This window comes from Malania oleifera, chromosome 6 (genome assembly GCF_029873635.1).
Source record: "Malania oleifera isolate guangnan ecotype guangnan chromosome 6, ASM2987363v1, whole genome shotgun sequence".
In the NCBI taxonomy this organism is placed as follows: domain Eukaryota; kingdom Viridiplantae; phylum Streptophyta; class Magnoliopsida; order Santalales; family Ximeniaceae; genus Malania; species Malania oleifera.
In genome coordinates this window covers 19101037-19116054 of record NC_080422.1, presented here as the reverse complement: position 1 = coordinate 19116054, position 15018 = coordinate 19101037, and the positions used below count along the sequence as shown (strand labels likewise).

Below are 15018 nucleotides of genomic sequence, written 5' to 3'. Positions count from 1 at the left end.
TTTGCTAATCCGTGCTTAAATCACCAAATGAAGGAGTATATATAGACATACTAAAAATTTTGACCGTTGGGGACTTATTAGGGATTTTTGGAAAAGATTAATGACACTTAAGATAATTTAACCCCGTTAAAAAATTATTAACTGCGGTAAAAAATGGGAGCAACCCGAGAGGTCCGGTCGACTAGAAATGGTTCGGTCGACCAAGACTCAAGTAGCTCGGTCAACCAGGGGGATTTTGAACTGAGTGGTCGGTCGACCGGGTAAGGGCGATTTTCAAAAACTCCGAGGTTCGGTCGACTGGGCCCTTTTTGAACTGCATGGCTCGGTCGACCAGACCGCTGGGAATTCTTCCAAGACCCTTCGGTCAACCAGGTCGCTGGAGTACAAATCTGGTCGGTCGACCGGGAGGTCAAAAAGTTGACTCCCAGGAGGTTCGGTCGACCGATGTCAAATGACCTATAAGGGCTCGGTCGACCGGGCCTGGGTCAAACAATTGACTCGGACCGGTTTCGGTCGACCAGGCCAGATTGAACTGAGTTGGCCGATCGATCGAAAGTGCACCAAGTGTGCATTTTGGTCCCGAATTGACCCAAATAAGTCTATTTCAAGTGCCTAATAAACATATGTGCATATGTGCGTGTCCTAAGGTCACTTGGGGTCCAATTTGGAAACACCGAAAAAGTCCAGTGTCAGTCTACCGATGGTTCACCCTAAGGTCTTTCTATGGTTCGGTTTGAGCTTACAAATTAATTCATGCATGTGATGTGTGTGAGCTTATTACAAACCGAAAACCCTAATTACTATTATAGACAAATTTCATTTAAAAACTATTACAATTAAGAGTATGAAATTGTCTTCAAGTCTTTAAGCTTTTCACGTGCGACTGAAGATATGCTAATATGAACCTGCACATGAATTAGATATTTATTAAATACAATTGTCTTTGTCATTATCAAAACCAGGGTGTGACCTATAAGTCAACATTCTCCCCCTTTTTGATGATGACAAACCCGATTGGCAAAACTATAGGGGTTAAGCCCTAAGAAGGCTCCCCCTCACAAGATGCATCCAATTTGCCTCTCTTTCCATCTCCCCCTTTTGGAAACAGCAAAAAGGGTCATCGGAATTAAAAGTCTAGGCATGGGTTGTTAAGTACATTTATACAAGAATAATTTTGGAAAGGGATTTTGAAAAATTTCGGCAGAGTGCCGTTTGTAAATAGGAATTTCCAAAAGTAAACCTGTATAAGTGTAACCTGTTTTGAGTTTATATTTCCTAATAGTTTATCCACAACTACTCAAACAGTTCAGTATGGTCCAACACAACAAATAAACTGTCAAAATGGCCATGAATTGGACAATGATGCAATCATAGATAATAGTCAATATGAACATGCAATAAATGAGCGTATGACATAAGCACCCAATCAACAACCAATTTTCACAATATCTCAAGCAAAAAGATAAATCAACAATAAGATCAGTTGCTAAGACTTGAAAAGTTCACATAAGAGGGCTCCCCCTAAAATTATGCAAGTTATGAGGCATTTTAGTTTAGGAAGCTTCTCTACTATGCATTAAGCCTAACTCACGTCTAATTTGTATGAATCTATCCTCAGGTAGTGGCTTAGTGAATATATCAGCCCACTGTTCATCTGTGCATACAAACTCAAGAGCCACATCTCCTTTTTGCACATGATCACGAAGAAAATGATGTCTAATCTCAATGTGTTTAGTTCTTGAATGTGAGATAGGATTTTTGGAGATGTTGATTGCACTAGTATTATCACATTTAATCGGTATTGTTTCATAGTGCAATCCAAAATCCATAAGTTGTTGTTTCATATAAAGAGTTTGGGCACAACTTCCAGCTGCAATATATTCAGCTTCGGCGGTGGATAAGGCAACTGAGTTTTGTTTCTTAGAAAACCAAGAAACAAGAGATTGTCCTAAGTAATGACAAGTGCCGCTAGTGCTTTTTCTATCAACCTTACTACCGGCAAAGTCAGCATCAGTGGTAACTAACAATCTCAAAGGTAGTATGCTTAGGGTACCAGAGTCCTAACTCTATAGTTCCAACTAGATACCTAAGAATTCGTTTAACAGCTTTCAGATGGGATTCCTTAGGGTCAGCCTGAAAATCAGCACACATGCACCACTCAACATAATATCAGACCTACTAGCAGTGAGATTAGGAGACTCTTCCCAATCATGCCCACTATCATTTTAACATCAACAGGGGATTCTTGCTCATCCATTAGATGGATCTACCCATTGACTACAAGAGCAGAAATTCAAAACTGGACATCTTTTGATTACCCAATTCACTTCATGTAATAGCTTTTGCTCATTTTGCTTTCTTTTTGTAATCCGTGGACATTATTGCCTCGGACCGTTTGTCTTTTTCATCAATAAAACCAGTATGCATTTCTTTCGCATTTATTACATCATGGGGTCATTTGTCAAAGAATTGTTTACCTTTGTTTTATGCAGGGATAGGGAAAATAATCATACCAGTATTCATGAGCCAGAAATTGATGTTAACTTTGAAAACTTAATCCTAGAAGCTGAAATAGAAGAGGAGACCGACTTATCACTTGAAATGCAAAGAATGTTGAAATTAGATGAAAAACCAACTTTAACCAGTAGTGACCCCACGGTCACAATAAATTTGGGGACTAATGAGGAACCAAAAGAAGTAAAAATCGAGGCACTGTTGGGAGAAAGAGAAAGATGCGAAATGATAAACCTTCTGAAGGAATACCGAGATGTTTTCGCATGGTCATATTAGGACATGCCAGGTTTGGATACAGACTTAGTAACACATAAAATACCCATTTACCCAGATAGCAAACCGGTAAAACAGAAACTGAGGAGAATGCGCCCAGATATGTTGATCAAAATAAAAGAAGAGGTACAGAAGCAGTTTGAGGCTGGTTTTTTAGAAATAGCCAAATATCCAGAGTGGATGGCCAATGTAGTTCCAATAATGAAGAAAAATGGAAAAGTGAGAATCTGTGTTGACTATCGAGACTTGAATAAAGCTAGCCCTAAAGATAATTTCCCACTTCCACACATAGATGTGCTGGTAGACAATACGGCGGGACATGCCCTGTTTTCATTCATGGATGGATTTTCCGGATATAATCAAATTAAGATGGCCCCAGAAGATAAAGAGAAGACCATGTTCATCACCTTATGGGGGACCTTTTGCTACAAGGTTATGCCCTTTGGTTTAAAGAATGCAGGGGCAACCTATCAGAGAGCCATGGTAACGTTATTCCACGACCTGATGCATAAGGAGATAGAGGTATATGTGGACGACATGATTGTTAAGTCTCGGGATGAGTATAGCCATGTGATGAACTTAAGGAAGCTATTTGAAAGACTATGAAAATGTCAACTGAAATTAAATCCAGAAAAATGTACATTCGGAGCTTCTTCAGGAAAATTGTTGGGATTTATCGTAAGTGAGAAAGGGATTGAGGTAGACCCAGATAAAATAAAAGCTATTCGAGAAATGCCTAGTCCCAAAATCGAAAAAGAAGTCAGGAGTTTCCTAGGCCAATTGAACTACATAGCTCGATTTATATCTCAGTTGACTGCTACTTGTGAGCCCATATTTAAGCTGCTGAAGAAGGATAACCCCGAAAAATGGAGTGAAGATTGTCAGAAAGCTTTTGAGAAAATAAAAGAATATCTATTGAACCCTCCAGTTTTGGTTCCCCCTGTACCTGGAAGGCCTCTTATATTATACTTAGTAGTATCAGAGAATTCCATGGGGTGTGTGTTAGGACAACACAATGAGTCTGGAAGAAAGGAGCGCGCCATCTATTATTTAAGCAAAAAATTCATAGAATACGAATCTAGGTACTCTAACTTGGAGAAGACGTGTTGCGCTTTGGTGTGGGTGGTTAGTAGATTAAGGCAATACACACTGTATTACACAACATGGCTGATTTCTAAAATGGATCCGATTAAGTATGTTTTCGAGAAACCTGCAGTAACAGGGCGGATGGCTCGTTGGCAAATGCTGTTGACTGAATATGATATTACATATGTAACGAGAAAAGCCATCAAAGGGAGCATTATAGTAGAATATTTGGCTGATAGGGCCGTTAATGATTACCAATCCATGGAGTTTGACTTCCCAAATCAAGATATTGATTCAATTGATCAAGAAAAGGAAGGTAATGTTAGGTGGATGATGCTATTTGACGGGGCAACCAACATATGGGGGCATGGAATAGGGGCTGTACTCATATCACCAGAGGGTAAATATTACCCAGTCACAGCCAAACTCACCTTTCCGTGTACCAATAATATAGCTGAGTATGAAGCGTGCGTATTGGGCTTACAGGCAGCTATTGACCAAGGCATTAAAAAATTGATTGTAAAAGGAGATTCCGCTTTGGTAATTTATCAATTGACTAGGAAGTGGGAAACTCGGGATTCCAAATTAATACCATATCAGGAGTTCATTTAGGAAATGATGCAGGAATTCGATACTATCAGTTTTTCACATTTACCGAGAGAGAGTAACTTAATCCCTGATGCGCTAGCAACATTGGCGGCTTTATTTAAGGTTGAGTCCGGAATAGAGATTGAACCCATTCGAATAAGGATGCATAGGGAACCTGCATATTGTATAATGACGGAAGAAGTTGATGGGAAGCCATGGTTTCATGATATCAAAACATACATTCAATGGAAGGAGTATCCCATAGGAGCCTCTAATAATGATCGAAAGACAATTCGAAGGCTAGCTATGGGATTCTTTTTAGATGGGGAGATATTGTATAAAAGGAACCATGATATGACCCTCCTACGGTGCGTGGAGTTGCAAGAGGCAAGACAAATCATACAAGAAGTACACGACAGCGTTTGTGGGACCCATGCGGGAGGACACTCGTTGGCCCGAAAAATCCTAAAGGTCAGTAGGATACTATTGTATACCATGGAACGGGATGGTCATAGAGTCTATGTATTCGAAAAGTGCCATAAGTGTCAAATCTACATGGTATATCGCAACAAGTCGCACCCTCCTCACAACTTCCAGTTATTCTACATGCACTTGCCTTTCTCAGCATGGGGCATGGATTTTGATCGTACCGATAACCCCAAAGGCCAGTAGATGGGCATCGATTCATTTTCGTGGCATTGACTACTTCACCAAATGGGTAGAAGCAGCATCATCTCTAATGTCACTCAAATGTAACAATCATTATCATGAGAGAATTAATTTGCGGTAGGGTATCCCACTTAACCCCCCATCCCCCTACAACCTCACAAGGGGGTCACCTGGTAGAACCCTAATCATAAAAGACAGGGTGAAGACTGAGGGATCACGGAGCTAGAACGAACTGTTGTAATGCCAAAAATATGAGTGGAAAGGACTGAGAGATACAAGACAAGAAAATTGAAACAGTAATGGAAGAGATTGGGCGACGAAGAGGAGAATACGAAAAAATACACACAAAAGAAAAGAAAAGGACAAGAGCGGGAAGGTGCTTGAAATGGAAGGCGGAGAAGAGGGAGAACGGAAGGAATTGAAGAGAGGAAAGATAATCAATATAGGCAGGAAAAAAGCAAGACCAAGGCTGGAAGAAGCGGTAGACGGACAGATGAGTTACTGGTGGGAAGGAAAGGTTAGCAGTCGGACATGGTTCATACGACGCAAACCGAAGGATAATATCAGACAATGCTAAAAACTTGAACAACAAGCTCATGACAAAATTATGCAGTCAGTTCAAGGTCAAGCATCATAATTCAGCCCCCTATCGACCTCAAATGAATGGAGCAGTGGAAGCAGCCAATAAGAACATCAAGAGCATCTTGAAAAAAATGACAGAGACCTATAGAGATTGGCATGACAAGTTACCTTTCGCTTTATTGGCCTATCGAACCACTGTTCGAACATCTACAGGGGCTACCCCTTTCTCTTTGGTGTACGGAATGGAGGCTGTAATTCCGATAGAAGTTGAGATTCCATCGTTACGAGTCTTAAAAGAAGCAGAGTTAACCGAAGCAGAATGGGTGCAATCTAGATATGACCAGTTGAATCTAATTGAAGAAAAAAGATTGACAGCTATAGTTCATGGGCAGTTATACCAAAGGAGAATGATGAGAGCTTTTAACAAGAAAGTGCGTATTCGACGGTTTCAAGAAGGAGATCTAGTCTTGAAAAAGATTTTACCAATTCATAATGACCCCCGAGGTAAGTGGACCCCAAATTATGAAGGGCCGTATATGGTAAAGAAAGCATTTTCAGGAGGTGCCCTATTGTTATCAAACATGGATGGAGCCGATCTGGTGCACCCCACAAACTCAGATGCGGTAAAGAAATATTTTTCTTAGAAACCCTGTAAACTCTTAAGGAAATTCAATAAGATGATGGTTTGCTTCATAAATCTAATGACTGTTCATTACTCATGTTTTGATCAAATGATAGATGGCCATCGTTGGCCGATCTGCTTTCCTATAAAAGAGCCAAATAACGATTTACCATTTGGTAACCAAGTTGAGCCTAAATGATAAACCAGTATTTTTTCAAAAGTCAGTTTACAAAATTTAACCTGGGTATGGGTCCTTTAGGGTCTGGCAAGTCATATGAGACAACAATTGGCTACTCGAAATGATGGCAGGCCATCTTTATGCTACCCGAAAGAAACAAAAAGAGATCCCTTGCAAGCCCTTCTTGAGCCTGGAAAATTCAATTCTTGATTAACCCGTCAAAGGATCACACCCCACACTGGGGCAATTTCAAAGGATTAGTCCCAAATGAAGTCCAAACAAAAATGATCGAATCCCTTCATGAAAGAGAAAAACAAAAGGGAGAAGCAAAAGCAAATGGAAAAAGAAGAAAAGAGAGAAAATAAAGGACATACTACGCATGCGATCTTTGACCAAAGTTGCCCTTGATGAAAGTGCTAATTTTGAGCCTTATTTAACTCTTTCTTTCTTTAACCCATACCCCTAGCCTATATTACAGTCCAAATAAAAGACCTGACCAGATTGGTATACATTGTTGTCTCTAATGATTTGTCAGACTCAATGTTAAGTCTGAACTACGTAATGACCTGATCCTGAAAAGGTACGTAAGCAGCTTGTTTAAAGGACAAGTTCGGTCAAAGCCAAAACAAAGTGCCTTAACTTAAACTGGGGCAGAGAATGTCATTATGGGTTGGGATTTTTGAGCCATAGTTTCCCTTTTCTTCAGAAAACCTATATCCCCAAGCCTACGTTTTGTCCCGAGTCTTAAAGACCATCTTGAGATCAAAACATGAACTAAACCTGAGGCAATAATTTAACTTGAGAATTACAGGGGTTCACAACAGAATAAGGCGAAAGGAGGGAGAAATGTTTGGGGTCATCAACAAAAGGGGAAAAATCAATCAAAGGAGAATTAAGCTTGACAACTTAACATTCATGTGTTTCGACTTTTTGAATACTAGTATAAAGTTTTCCCTTTGAACTGACATTTAAGCCTGGTAAACTAGTCATCTTGCATATATGATCTTTTGATGTAGCAAAGGGATGTTACAATTACATGGTTGGATATTTCTTAAAAAAAAAAAAAACCTTTTTCATAGTCTCAAGAATAGGGTAATCAAAAGAGTTCGCTAGTATGCTTCCTGTTTCAGGCATGATCAGCAAATATGACTTAGAGCTTTCATGAAAAATGGAAATGTGGTGTACAACCGATGAATAAGGCAGGATCCGAAGAGGTTGTGGCCTTCATATGAAACTGAGAGTTTTTACTGATGCATTTGCAATGAGGCAATTGTAGTGCCAAAGCTTGTCAGATGTCTCCCTATCCAATTGCATTAAGCAAACAGGGTTAATATTGGTTGTAGATCCATTCAACTGAGGCAGATTTTTTTAGTGAGTTTCCTTTTAGCCAAGTCAATCGTCTCCATGATTGGGTGAATTAAGAAAATTGAGCCAAGATCAGTTGCAGATGTGGCAAGTATCAAAAACATGGCTAAGATGAAAGATGAGGTTATTGATCACAGACGCACTAGGGGAAAAGATTCAGGCATTTCCTTCATTCATTACCATACATTTTATACATTGCATAGAAACATGTAGCAACATATCCCCATTTTCTGGTACCACAGTAGACAGCATACATGCACTACTACATTCTAGTCATACTCCTCTTGTCATGCATCTCTTTTGATCATTATCCAAACAACCTTTGTCTCACTAATGTTTGAGTTATTACTACATACACTATAGCTCGGGCTCCTACACCCGGTGCAAGTCACCCTTCTGTGAACTATAGCTCGGGTTCCTACACCCGGTGCAAGTCACCCTCTGTGAACTATAGCTTGGGTTCCTACACCTGGTGCAAGTCACCCTTCGTGAACTATAGCTCGGGTTCCTACACCCGGTGCAAGTCACCATCAGTGAACTATAGCTCGGGTTCCTACACCCGATGCAAGTCACCCCTCATGAACTATAGCACAGGTTCCTACACCCGGTGCAAGTCATCCTTCGTGAACTATAGCTCGGGTTCCTACACCCGGTGCAAGTCACCCCTTGTGAACTATAGCTCGGGTTCCTACACCCGGTGCAAGTCACCCCTCGTGAACTATAGCTCGGGTTCCTACACCCGGTGCAAGTCACCCCTCTGTGAACTATAGCTTGGGTTCCTACACCCGGTGCAAGTCACCCTTCGTGAACTATAGCTCGGGTTCCTACACCCGGTGCAAGTCACTCTTCGTGAACTATAGCTCGGGTTCCTACACCCGGTGCAAGTCACCCTTCGTGAACTATAGCTCGGGTTCCTACACCCGGTGCAAGTCACCCTTCTGTGAACTATAGCATGGGTTCCTACACCCGGTGCAAGTCACCCTTCGTGAACTATAGCTCGGGTTCCTACACCCGGTGCAAGTCACCTCTCAAGAACTATAGCTCAGGTTGCTACACCGGGTGCAAGTCACCCTTCGTGAACTATAGCTCGAGTTCCTACACCCGGTGTAAGTCACCCTTCCGTGAACTATAGCTCGGGTTCCTACACCAGGTGCAAGTCACCCTTCGTGAACTATAACTCGGGTTCCTACACCCGGTGCAAGTCATCCTTCCGTGAACTATAGCTCGGGCTCCTACACCCGGTGCAAGTCACCTCTCAAGAACTATAGCTCGGGTTCCTACACCCGGTGCAAGTCACCCTTCCGTGAACTATAGCATGGGTTCCTACACCCGGTGCAAGTCATCCTTCGTGAACTATAGCTCGGGGAACCCCCGGTGCAAGTCACCCTTCGTGAACTATAGCTCGGGTTCCTACACTCGACACAAGTCATTCTCATGTGCTCTCAATCATACATGCAAATCGGTTTTCACAAATCATTTTGGTCTCTTTTGTTACATTGGGCCCGGTCCAAAATCAGCGTCTTTTATCTTTGCAGGCTTGTTGGCTACAAGTAACTTAGAGAATTCCTACTTTTAACGTTGGAGCGTCAAGCCTAAAAGAGGGGAGCTGTATACACCCCATTTTTACTCCCTACCCAATTATTTCACACCTATCATTAGTATTATTGTTGATTATTTTTAATATTATTAGTATTCTTTTATTATTTTATTTATTCTTCTATTATTATTAATTTTTCATGTTTGTATTATTATTATTTTATTATTAATTATTATTTTTCATTATATTATTATTATTCCTTTTCTTCTTTATTTTTACTTCTATTTTATTTATTATTATTTTATTATTTAATTATTTTCATTCATTATTAATATTATTTTTAATTTTTTCATTATTATTAGTATTTTTATCTGATTACTATTATTATTATTATTATTATTTTTTTTGTACATATTATCTTATTTTTTTTTATTATTAACATTATTTCTATATTCACTTTATTATTATTATTATTATTATTATTATTATTATTATTATTATTATTATTATTATTATTACCTTATTATTATTATTATTATTATTATTATTATTATTATTATTATTATTATTATTATTATTATTTCCTTATTACCATAATAAGTAGTTATACTCATATATATTGTTTCCAAAAAGAAAAAATACCATAAAATACAAAAAACCAAAAAAGGAAAAGAGATGGGTTAGGGTTGCTAAAAGTTTTTATATAAGGGGCCTCTTCTTCTCTTCCACAGGCAGCCGGGGGGCAGAAACAAAATAAAAAAAAAAAAACCTCTCTTTGTTCTTCAGCCTGACCGCTGCACCCAGCAGCTCTCCGGCAACCCTAGCCTCTCCCATCTCCTTCTCCCCTCTGCTCTCTGTCTCTCCCACACCACCAGGCCAGCCCCTCCATCCTCTCTTCTCCATCTCACCTCAATCTTTCAACCATCACCGGCAACTGTGGATCTCCTCAGACCACCTCAGTCCCGCGGCACCACCCAACTCCTGCTGGTCTCGGCTCCACGACGCCATCTTCTGCAACCGCAGGAGGTTCTCCACACCAGCACGGGTAGAACCCTCCGACCCAGTCCCGAAAGTTCCCTCCGGCGAGCACCACTGGTCTGAGACCGCAACATCATCCACACTCCAGCTCCTCTGCAACTCCGGCGACCACCCGAGCAGCCACCAACCGAGACACCAGCAGCGGTTGAATCTCCTCCATCAAACCCCCTGTGAGCCTTGTGATACCACTGCAGCACCACAGCCAGACCAGCAATCACCCCGGCGGCCTCCTGCTTCCGCACAGCCAGACGACACACCCGTCTCCGGCCCCCTCTGTAAGCCCTACTGCATGCAAACACTGACACACACAATACACATATATATATTTATATATTTATTAGTGTTAATATATATATATATATATATATATATATATATATATAGACACGTATATATTGGTTTTGGTTTGGGGTTTTAATACTTAAAGTTTAAACTTTTCATATATTTGCCTCTATATGTATATACTATATTGACCATATTAGCATTTTATACGTATATTATTGATAGTAATATTATTATTATTTATATATTATGTTATTATGTTGTTTTGTATATCATTATTAATAATGTTGTTAGATTGTTCGTATATTACCATTAATAATATTATTATATGATTTGTATAATATTTCTAATATTGTACTAAAATCATATGGGTATTGTTATTATTATTATTATATGATTTTATATATCATTATTAGTAATATTATTATATAGTTGGTTTATTAATATTAGCATTGTTATTATATTAATTATATTAGTATTAGTATTACGTAGTTTGTATATTATTATTAATTACATGATTGCGTTATTCTTATGTTACTGGTTTGTATATTACTATTAGTAAAATTACGGTATGGTTGGATGTTATTATTATATTAATTATCATATTGATTTTATTAGTATTAATATTCTATTGTTTGCATATGGTTGGTATTATTATTATGTAGATTGTTTTATTATTGTTATATGCTATTATTGGGTTTATTATGTAGATTGTTTCATTATTATGTTTAGGTTTATATAGTTGATTTGCATATATTATATATTGGTTACGGTTAGCATGTTGATATATCTAGTAATATTGTGTTTAGTATTTTAGTGTATTTGGCATGTTAGTTTTAAGGTATGTTCAATATTATAATGGATATTACATATTATATATTTATTACTATCATATTCGTAGTATTTTAATGTACACAATATCATTTATCTTGGTAACCTTAGTATTTTGGGATTATGTTATTATATTATATGTTAGGGTATATTTAAAATTGCTGCATTACTACTATATATTCTTAACATTGTACATCATGTTTTGATTTATTGTATTCTCATATTTTGATTTATTGTATCTTGATGTACTTTTAGGGTTGAAATTGCTTCCATATAAATTATGTACTTAGGGTTTTGGTCATTATTGTACTCACTTTGTATTTAATATTTGTATAGTTAGGGTTGTGTATTAATTTTGGCAACCATTTTGTATTTATTATTTTCAGCAATACCTTGTTTCCATAATTTCATTATTTCTTTACTTGTGCATAGGTTTCCATGTTTTAATTTGAATTTTGGTTTATCTTTTTTATCAATTATTTCCATATGGGTGTAAAGGTATTTATAGGATATTAGGTGTGTATACCATTAGGAAGATTATTATTATTACCTTTTATTTATAGTGTATTATTATTATCATGCGTGAAATTATTATGCTACCATTATGATATTTAGAATATGTATTTATTGTTAATATGTGCGTATTAATATTATTTATTATTGTCATTATGGGATTACTACTATTAATATTAATATTATTATTATTATTATCATTAGTACCATTATTATTATTTTTACTATTGTTATTTATTATTATTATTATTATTATTGTTATTATTATGTTCATTATTATAATGATTATTATTATTTTATTTTATTATATATATTTTATTATATATTAAATATTTTTTATTTTTATAATCCCTATGATTTTATTGCGGGGGTATGAGCCTTTGGGCATCACGTACCCTAAGCTCTGAGGGAATATATGTATATATTTATTTATTTATTCATTTTCCCTATGTATTTATAAACTCATAAAAATGAGTAATTTAAAGACTTATTAGATTAACTTAGGGATAATTTCAAATTAATTAGGTACCGTTCGTAAGAACGGGTGCGTAGGGGGTGCTCGTACCTTTCCCTCGCGTAACCGAACTCCCGAGCCTAACTCTGGTAATGTAGACCTATTTTACCCCTAACGGGGTAGTTATCACGTGTTCTAACCACACCAAAGGTTAGTGGCGACTCCGACATCCATGTTTTTCCTTAAAAATAAAAATGATTTTTAATTTCGCCGCCCGGGGCACATGCGCTCCCGGGACGTCGCGACATTCATTATTATTTAATTTGGGTCTGTAATAGTAATTAGGAAAAATGGTTTCTAATAATCAATGCTTTTCCTGCATAATAGGGTAGATAAGCTCAAATGACCATAGGGAAACCAAATGATCGTAGGGCACCTTTCGGTCGACCGACACAAGATTTTTTTGGTGTCCTCAAAAAGACCTAGAATGACCCTAGGACACTCATACATGCATAAACATAATGTGTTTATACGGTTAGGGTGATTGCATAAGGAAATAGAATCGAAATGCATTAAAAATGCATTTTCGGTCGACCGTACCTTCACAATGAAAATTTTTTGGTCGACCGAACCAGTCACCAGGTCAACAGATTGACCATAGCACGGTCGACCGAACCCTACCCAATTCAAGTCACTCATTCAACCAAACTCTCTCCAGGTCAAACGTTTGACCATATGGTCGACCGCACCTATTGCTTAAGCAAACCACCTAGTCAACCGAGTTCCCACGTGTGTTTGGCTAACTGCCCCGTCAACTGAACCACTTAGTTCAAATCCACACAGTCGACCAAACCGCGCGAAAATGACAAATCGCTTTTGGGAACCCTAGTCTGGTCGACCGAACTTTTAGATCAAATTTTACCCGGTCGACTAAACTTCGTCACTAGGTCAACCAAACCTCAAGTCCAGTCGATCGATGCTCTTGGGTTGCCATATTATTTTTACCACAGTTAAATATTTTAAATGGGGTTAATTGGGTTAAAATGGTGTAAAATAATACTAATAATACCCTCTGTGTCCTGGATGGTTATAATTATGGGGTAGTCTGAATATACCCCCTCATTTGAAAAGATTAGGATCAAATTAGCAATCTTGATTAGAAAAATTCTCTGAAATTCAAAAATCTCCTATACTCATTTTTAAGCATCCTACACTCATTCTTACCAAATTTTATTGCTTAAATCCATTTGTAAGTGTGCTTGAGTGTTATTATCAATAGACTTTTGCTCTCCCTGCTGGATTAATTGAGATTATTTTCTTGGAGAGCAAAGCATTAAGTTTTTCCTAGGATATTTTATTAATAAGTCTTCCGTAGGAAAAACTTCATTGAGCTTTTGAGTACTGCATTTTCATTGCAATATCTCAAGGAGTTCACATTGTATTTTGATTGCTGAAAATACTTTTTAAATCATCTTCAAATACCTCGTGTGGTTTACCTTAAGAAATATTTGTTGAGATATATTTCCATGTGCTAAAAGATCTTTGTAGCAATATTCTTTGATCAACTTTATCATTTTGAACACAAAGATCAAATCATTTTTACAAACTAAATCAGAATATCTCTTGAGGTTTATATTCTAAGAAAAATATTTGTTGAGATATTTAAAGTGTGCCTAGGATCTTTGTTCGTGCATTGTGATTGAAATCATTATTTGACACAAAGATCATATCTTTTACACTCTCACGTACTGATTGCAATATTTGCATAAATCATTGAGAGTAGATACTAAGACTATATTGAGCTCATCATATCTTATCATTTGGTAGTGTGCATTGATCTGTGATATTGTGCATAGTGGTACATATCTACTCGTGTAAGAAGTATTTCCTTGTACGCAAAATTTTCACATTTGTTGTATTCCACGCACGTGCCTGAAAAGAGAGACTAGCCTTGTTGAATAGTCCTGGACTAGCTTAGACTCGGTTAGGAAAGCTAGGTGCGCCATCCTGGTAAGTCGTGTTGGTTGAGGTCAGCCCTTTGAATTGATCTGGTTGTCATCGGTGCTGCTCCACCCATTACGTGAGCTTTAGTGGAATCCTCGGGCTTGCAAGCTAGAGGGGGGGACGTAGGCACAGTTGGCTGAACCCCGATAACATTTCTTATGCGTGCTTTTAATTTCCACATTTTAAATTCCAACACATGAATGTTTATATTTTGCTATAGTGAATGATTGGGTTTATAATTGCATAGACAGACCCTAGGTTGAGTAATACAGTTGTTAAACCGATTGACCTGAGCGATAACTTTTAAATACCCAATTCTACCCCCCTCTTGGGAATGCACCAAAACTAACAATTGGTATTAGAGTCTCATGGCATTGACTTAAACATATTTGCTAAATATCAGGATGGCTCAAGTTGGTGTATCCCCATTCGAAGAGGGACAGTCACCTTCTAACCCTCCATTATTTTGTTGTGTAGATTAC

The 15018-nt window shown here is 37.9% G+C and overlaps 1 protein-coding gene across 1 annotated transcript; it reads left to right on the top strand.

Moving 5' to 3' along the window:
* Nucleotides 1-3966: 3966 nt before the first annotated feature.
* Nucleotides 3967-5133, top strand: LOC131158498 (uncharacterized). The gene is made up of 2 exons (XM_058113367.1): nucleotides 3967-4413; nucleotides 4498-5133. Exons 1-2 carry the CDS (start codon nucleotides 3967-3969, stop codon nucleotides 5131-5133), a joined length of 1083 nt encoding a protein of 360 aa, XP_057969350.1.
* Nucleotides 5134-15018: the final 9885 nt, after the last annotated feature.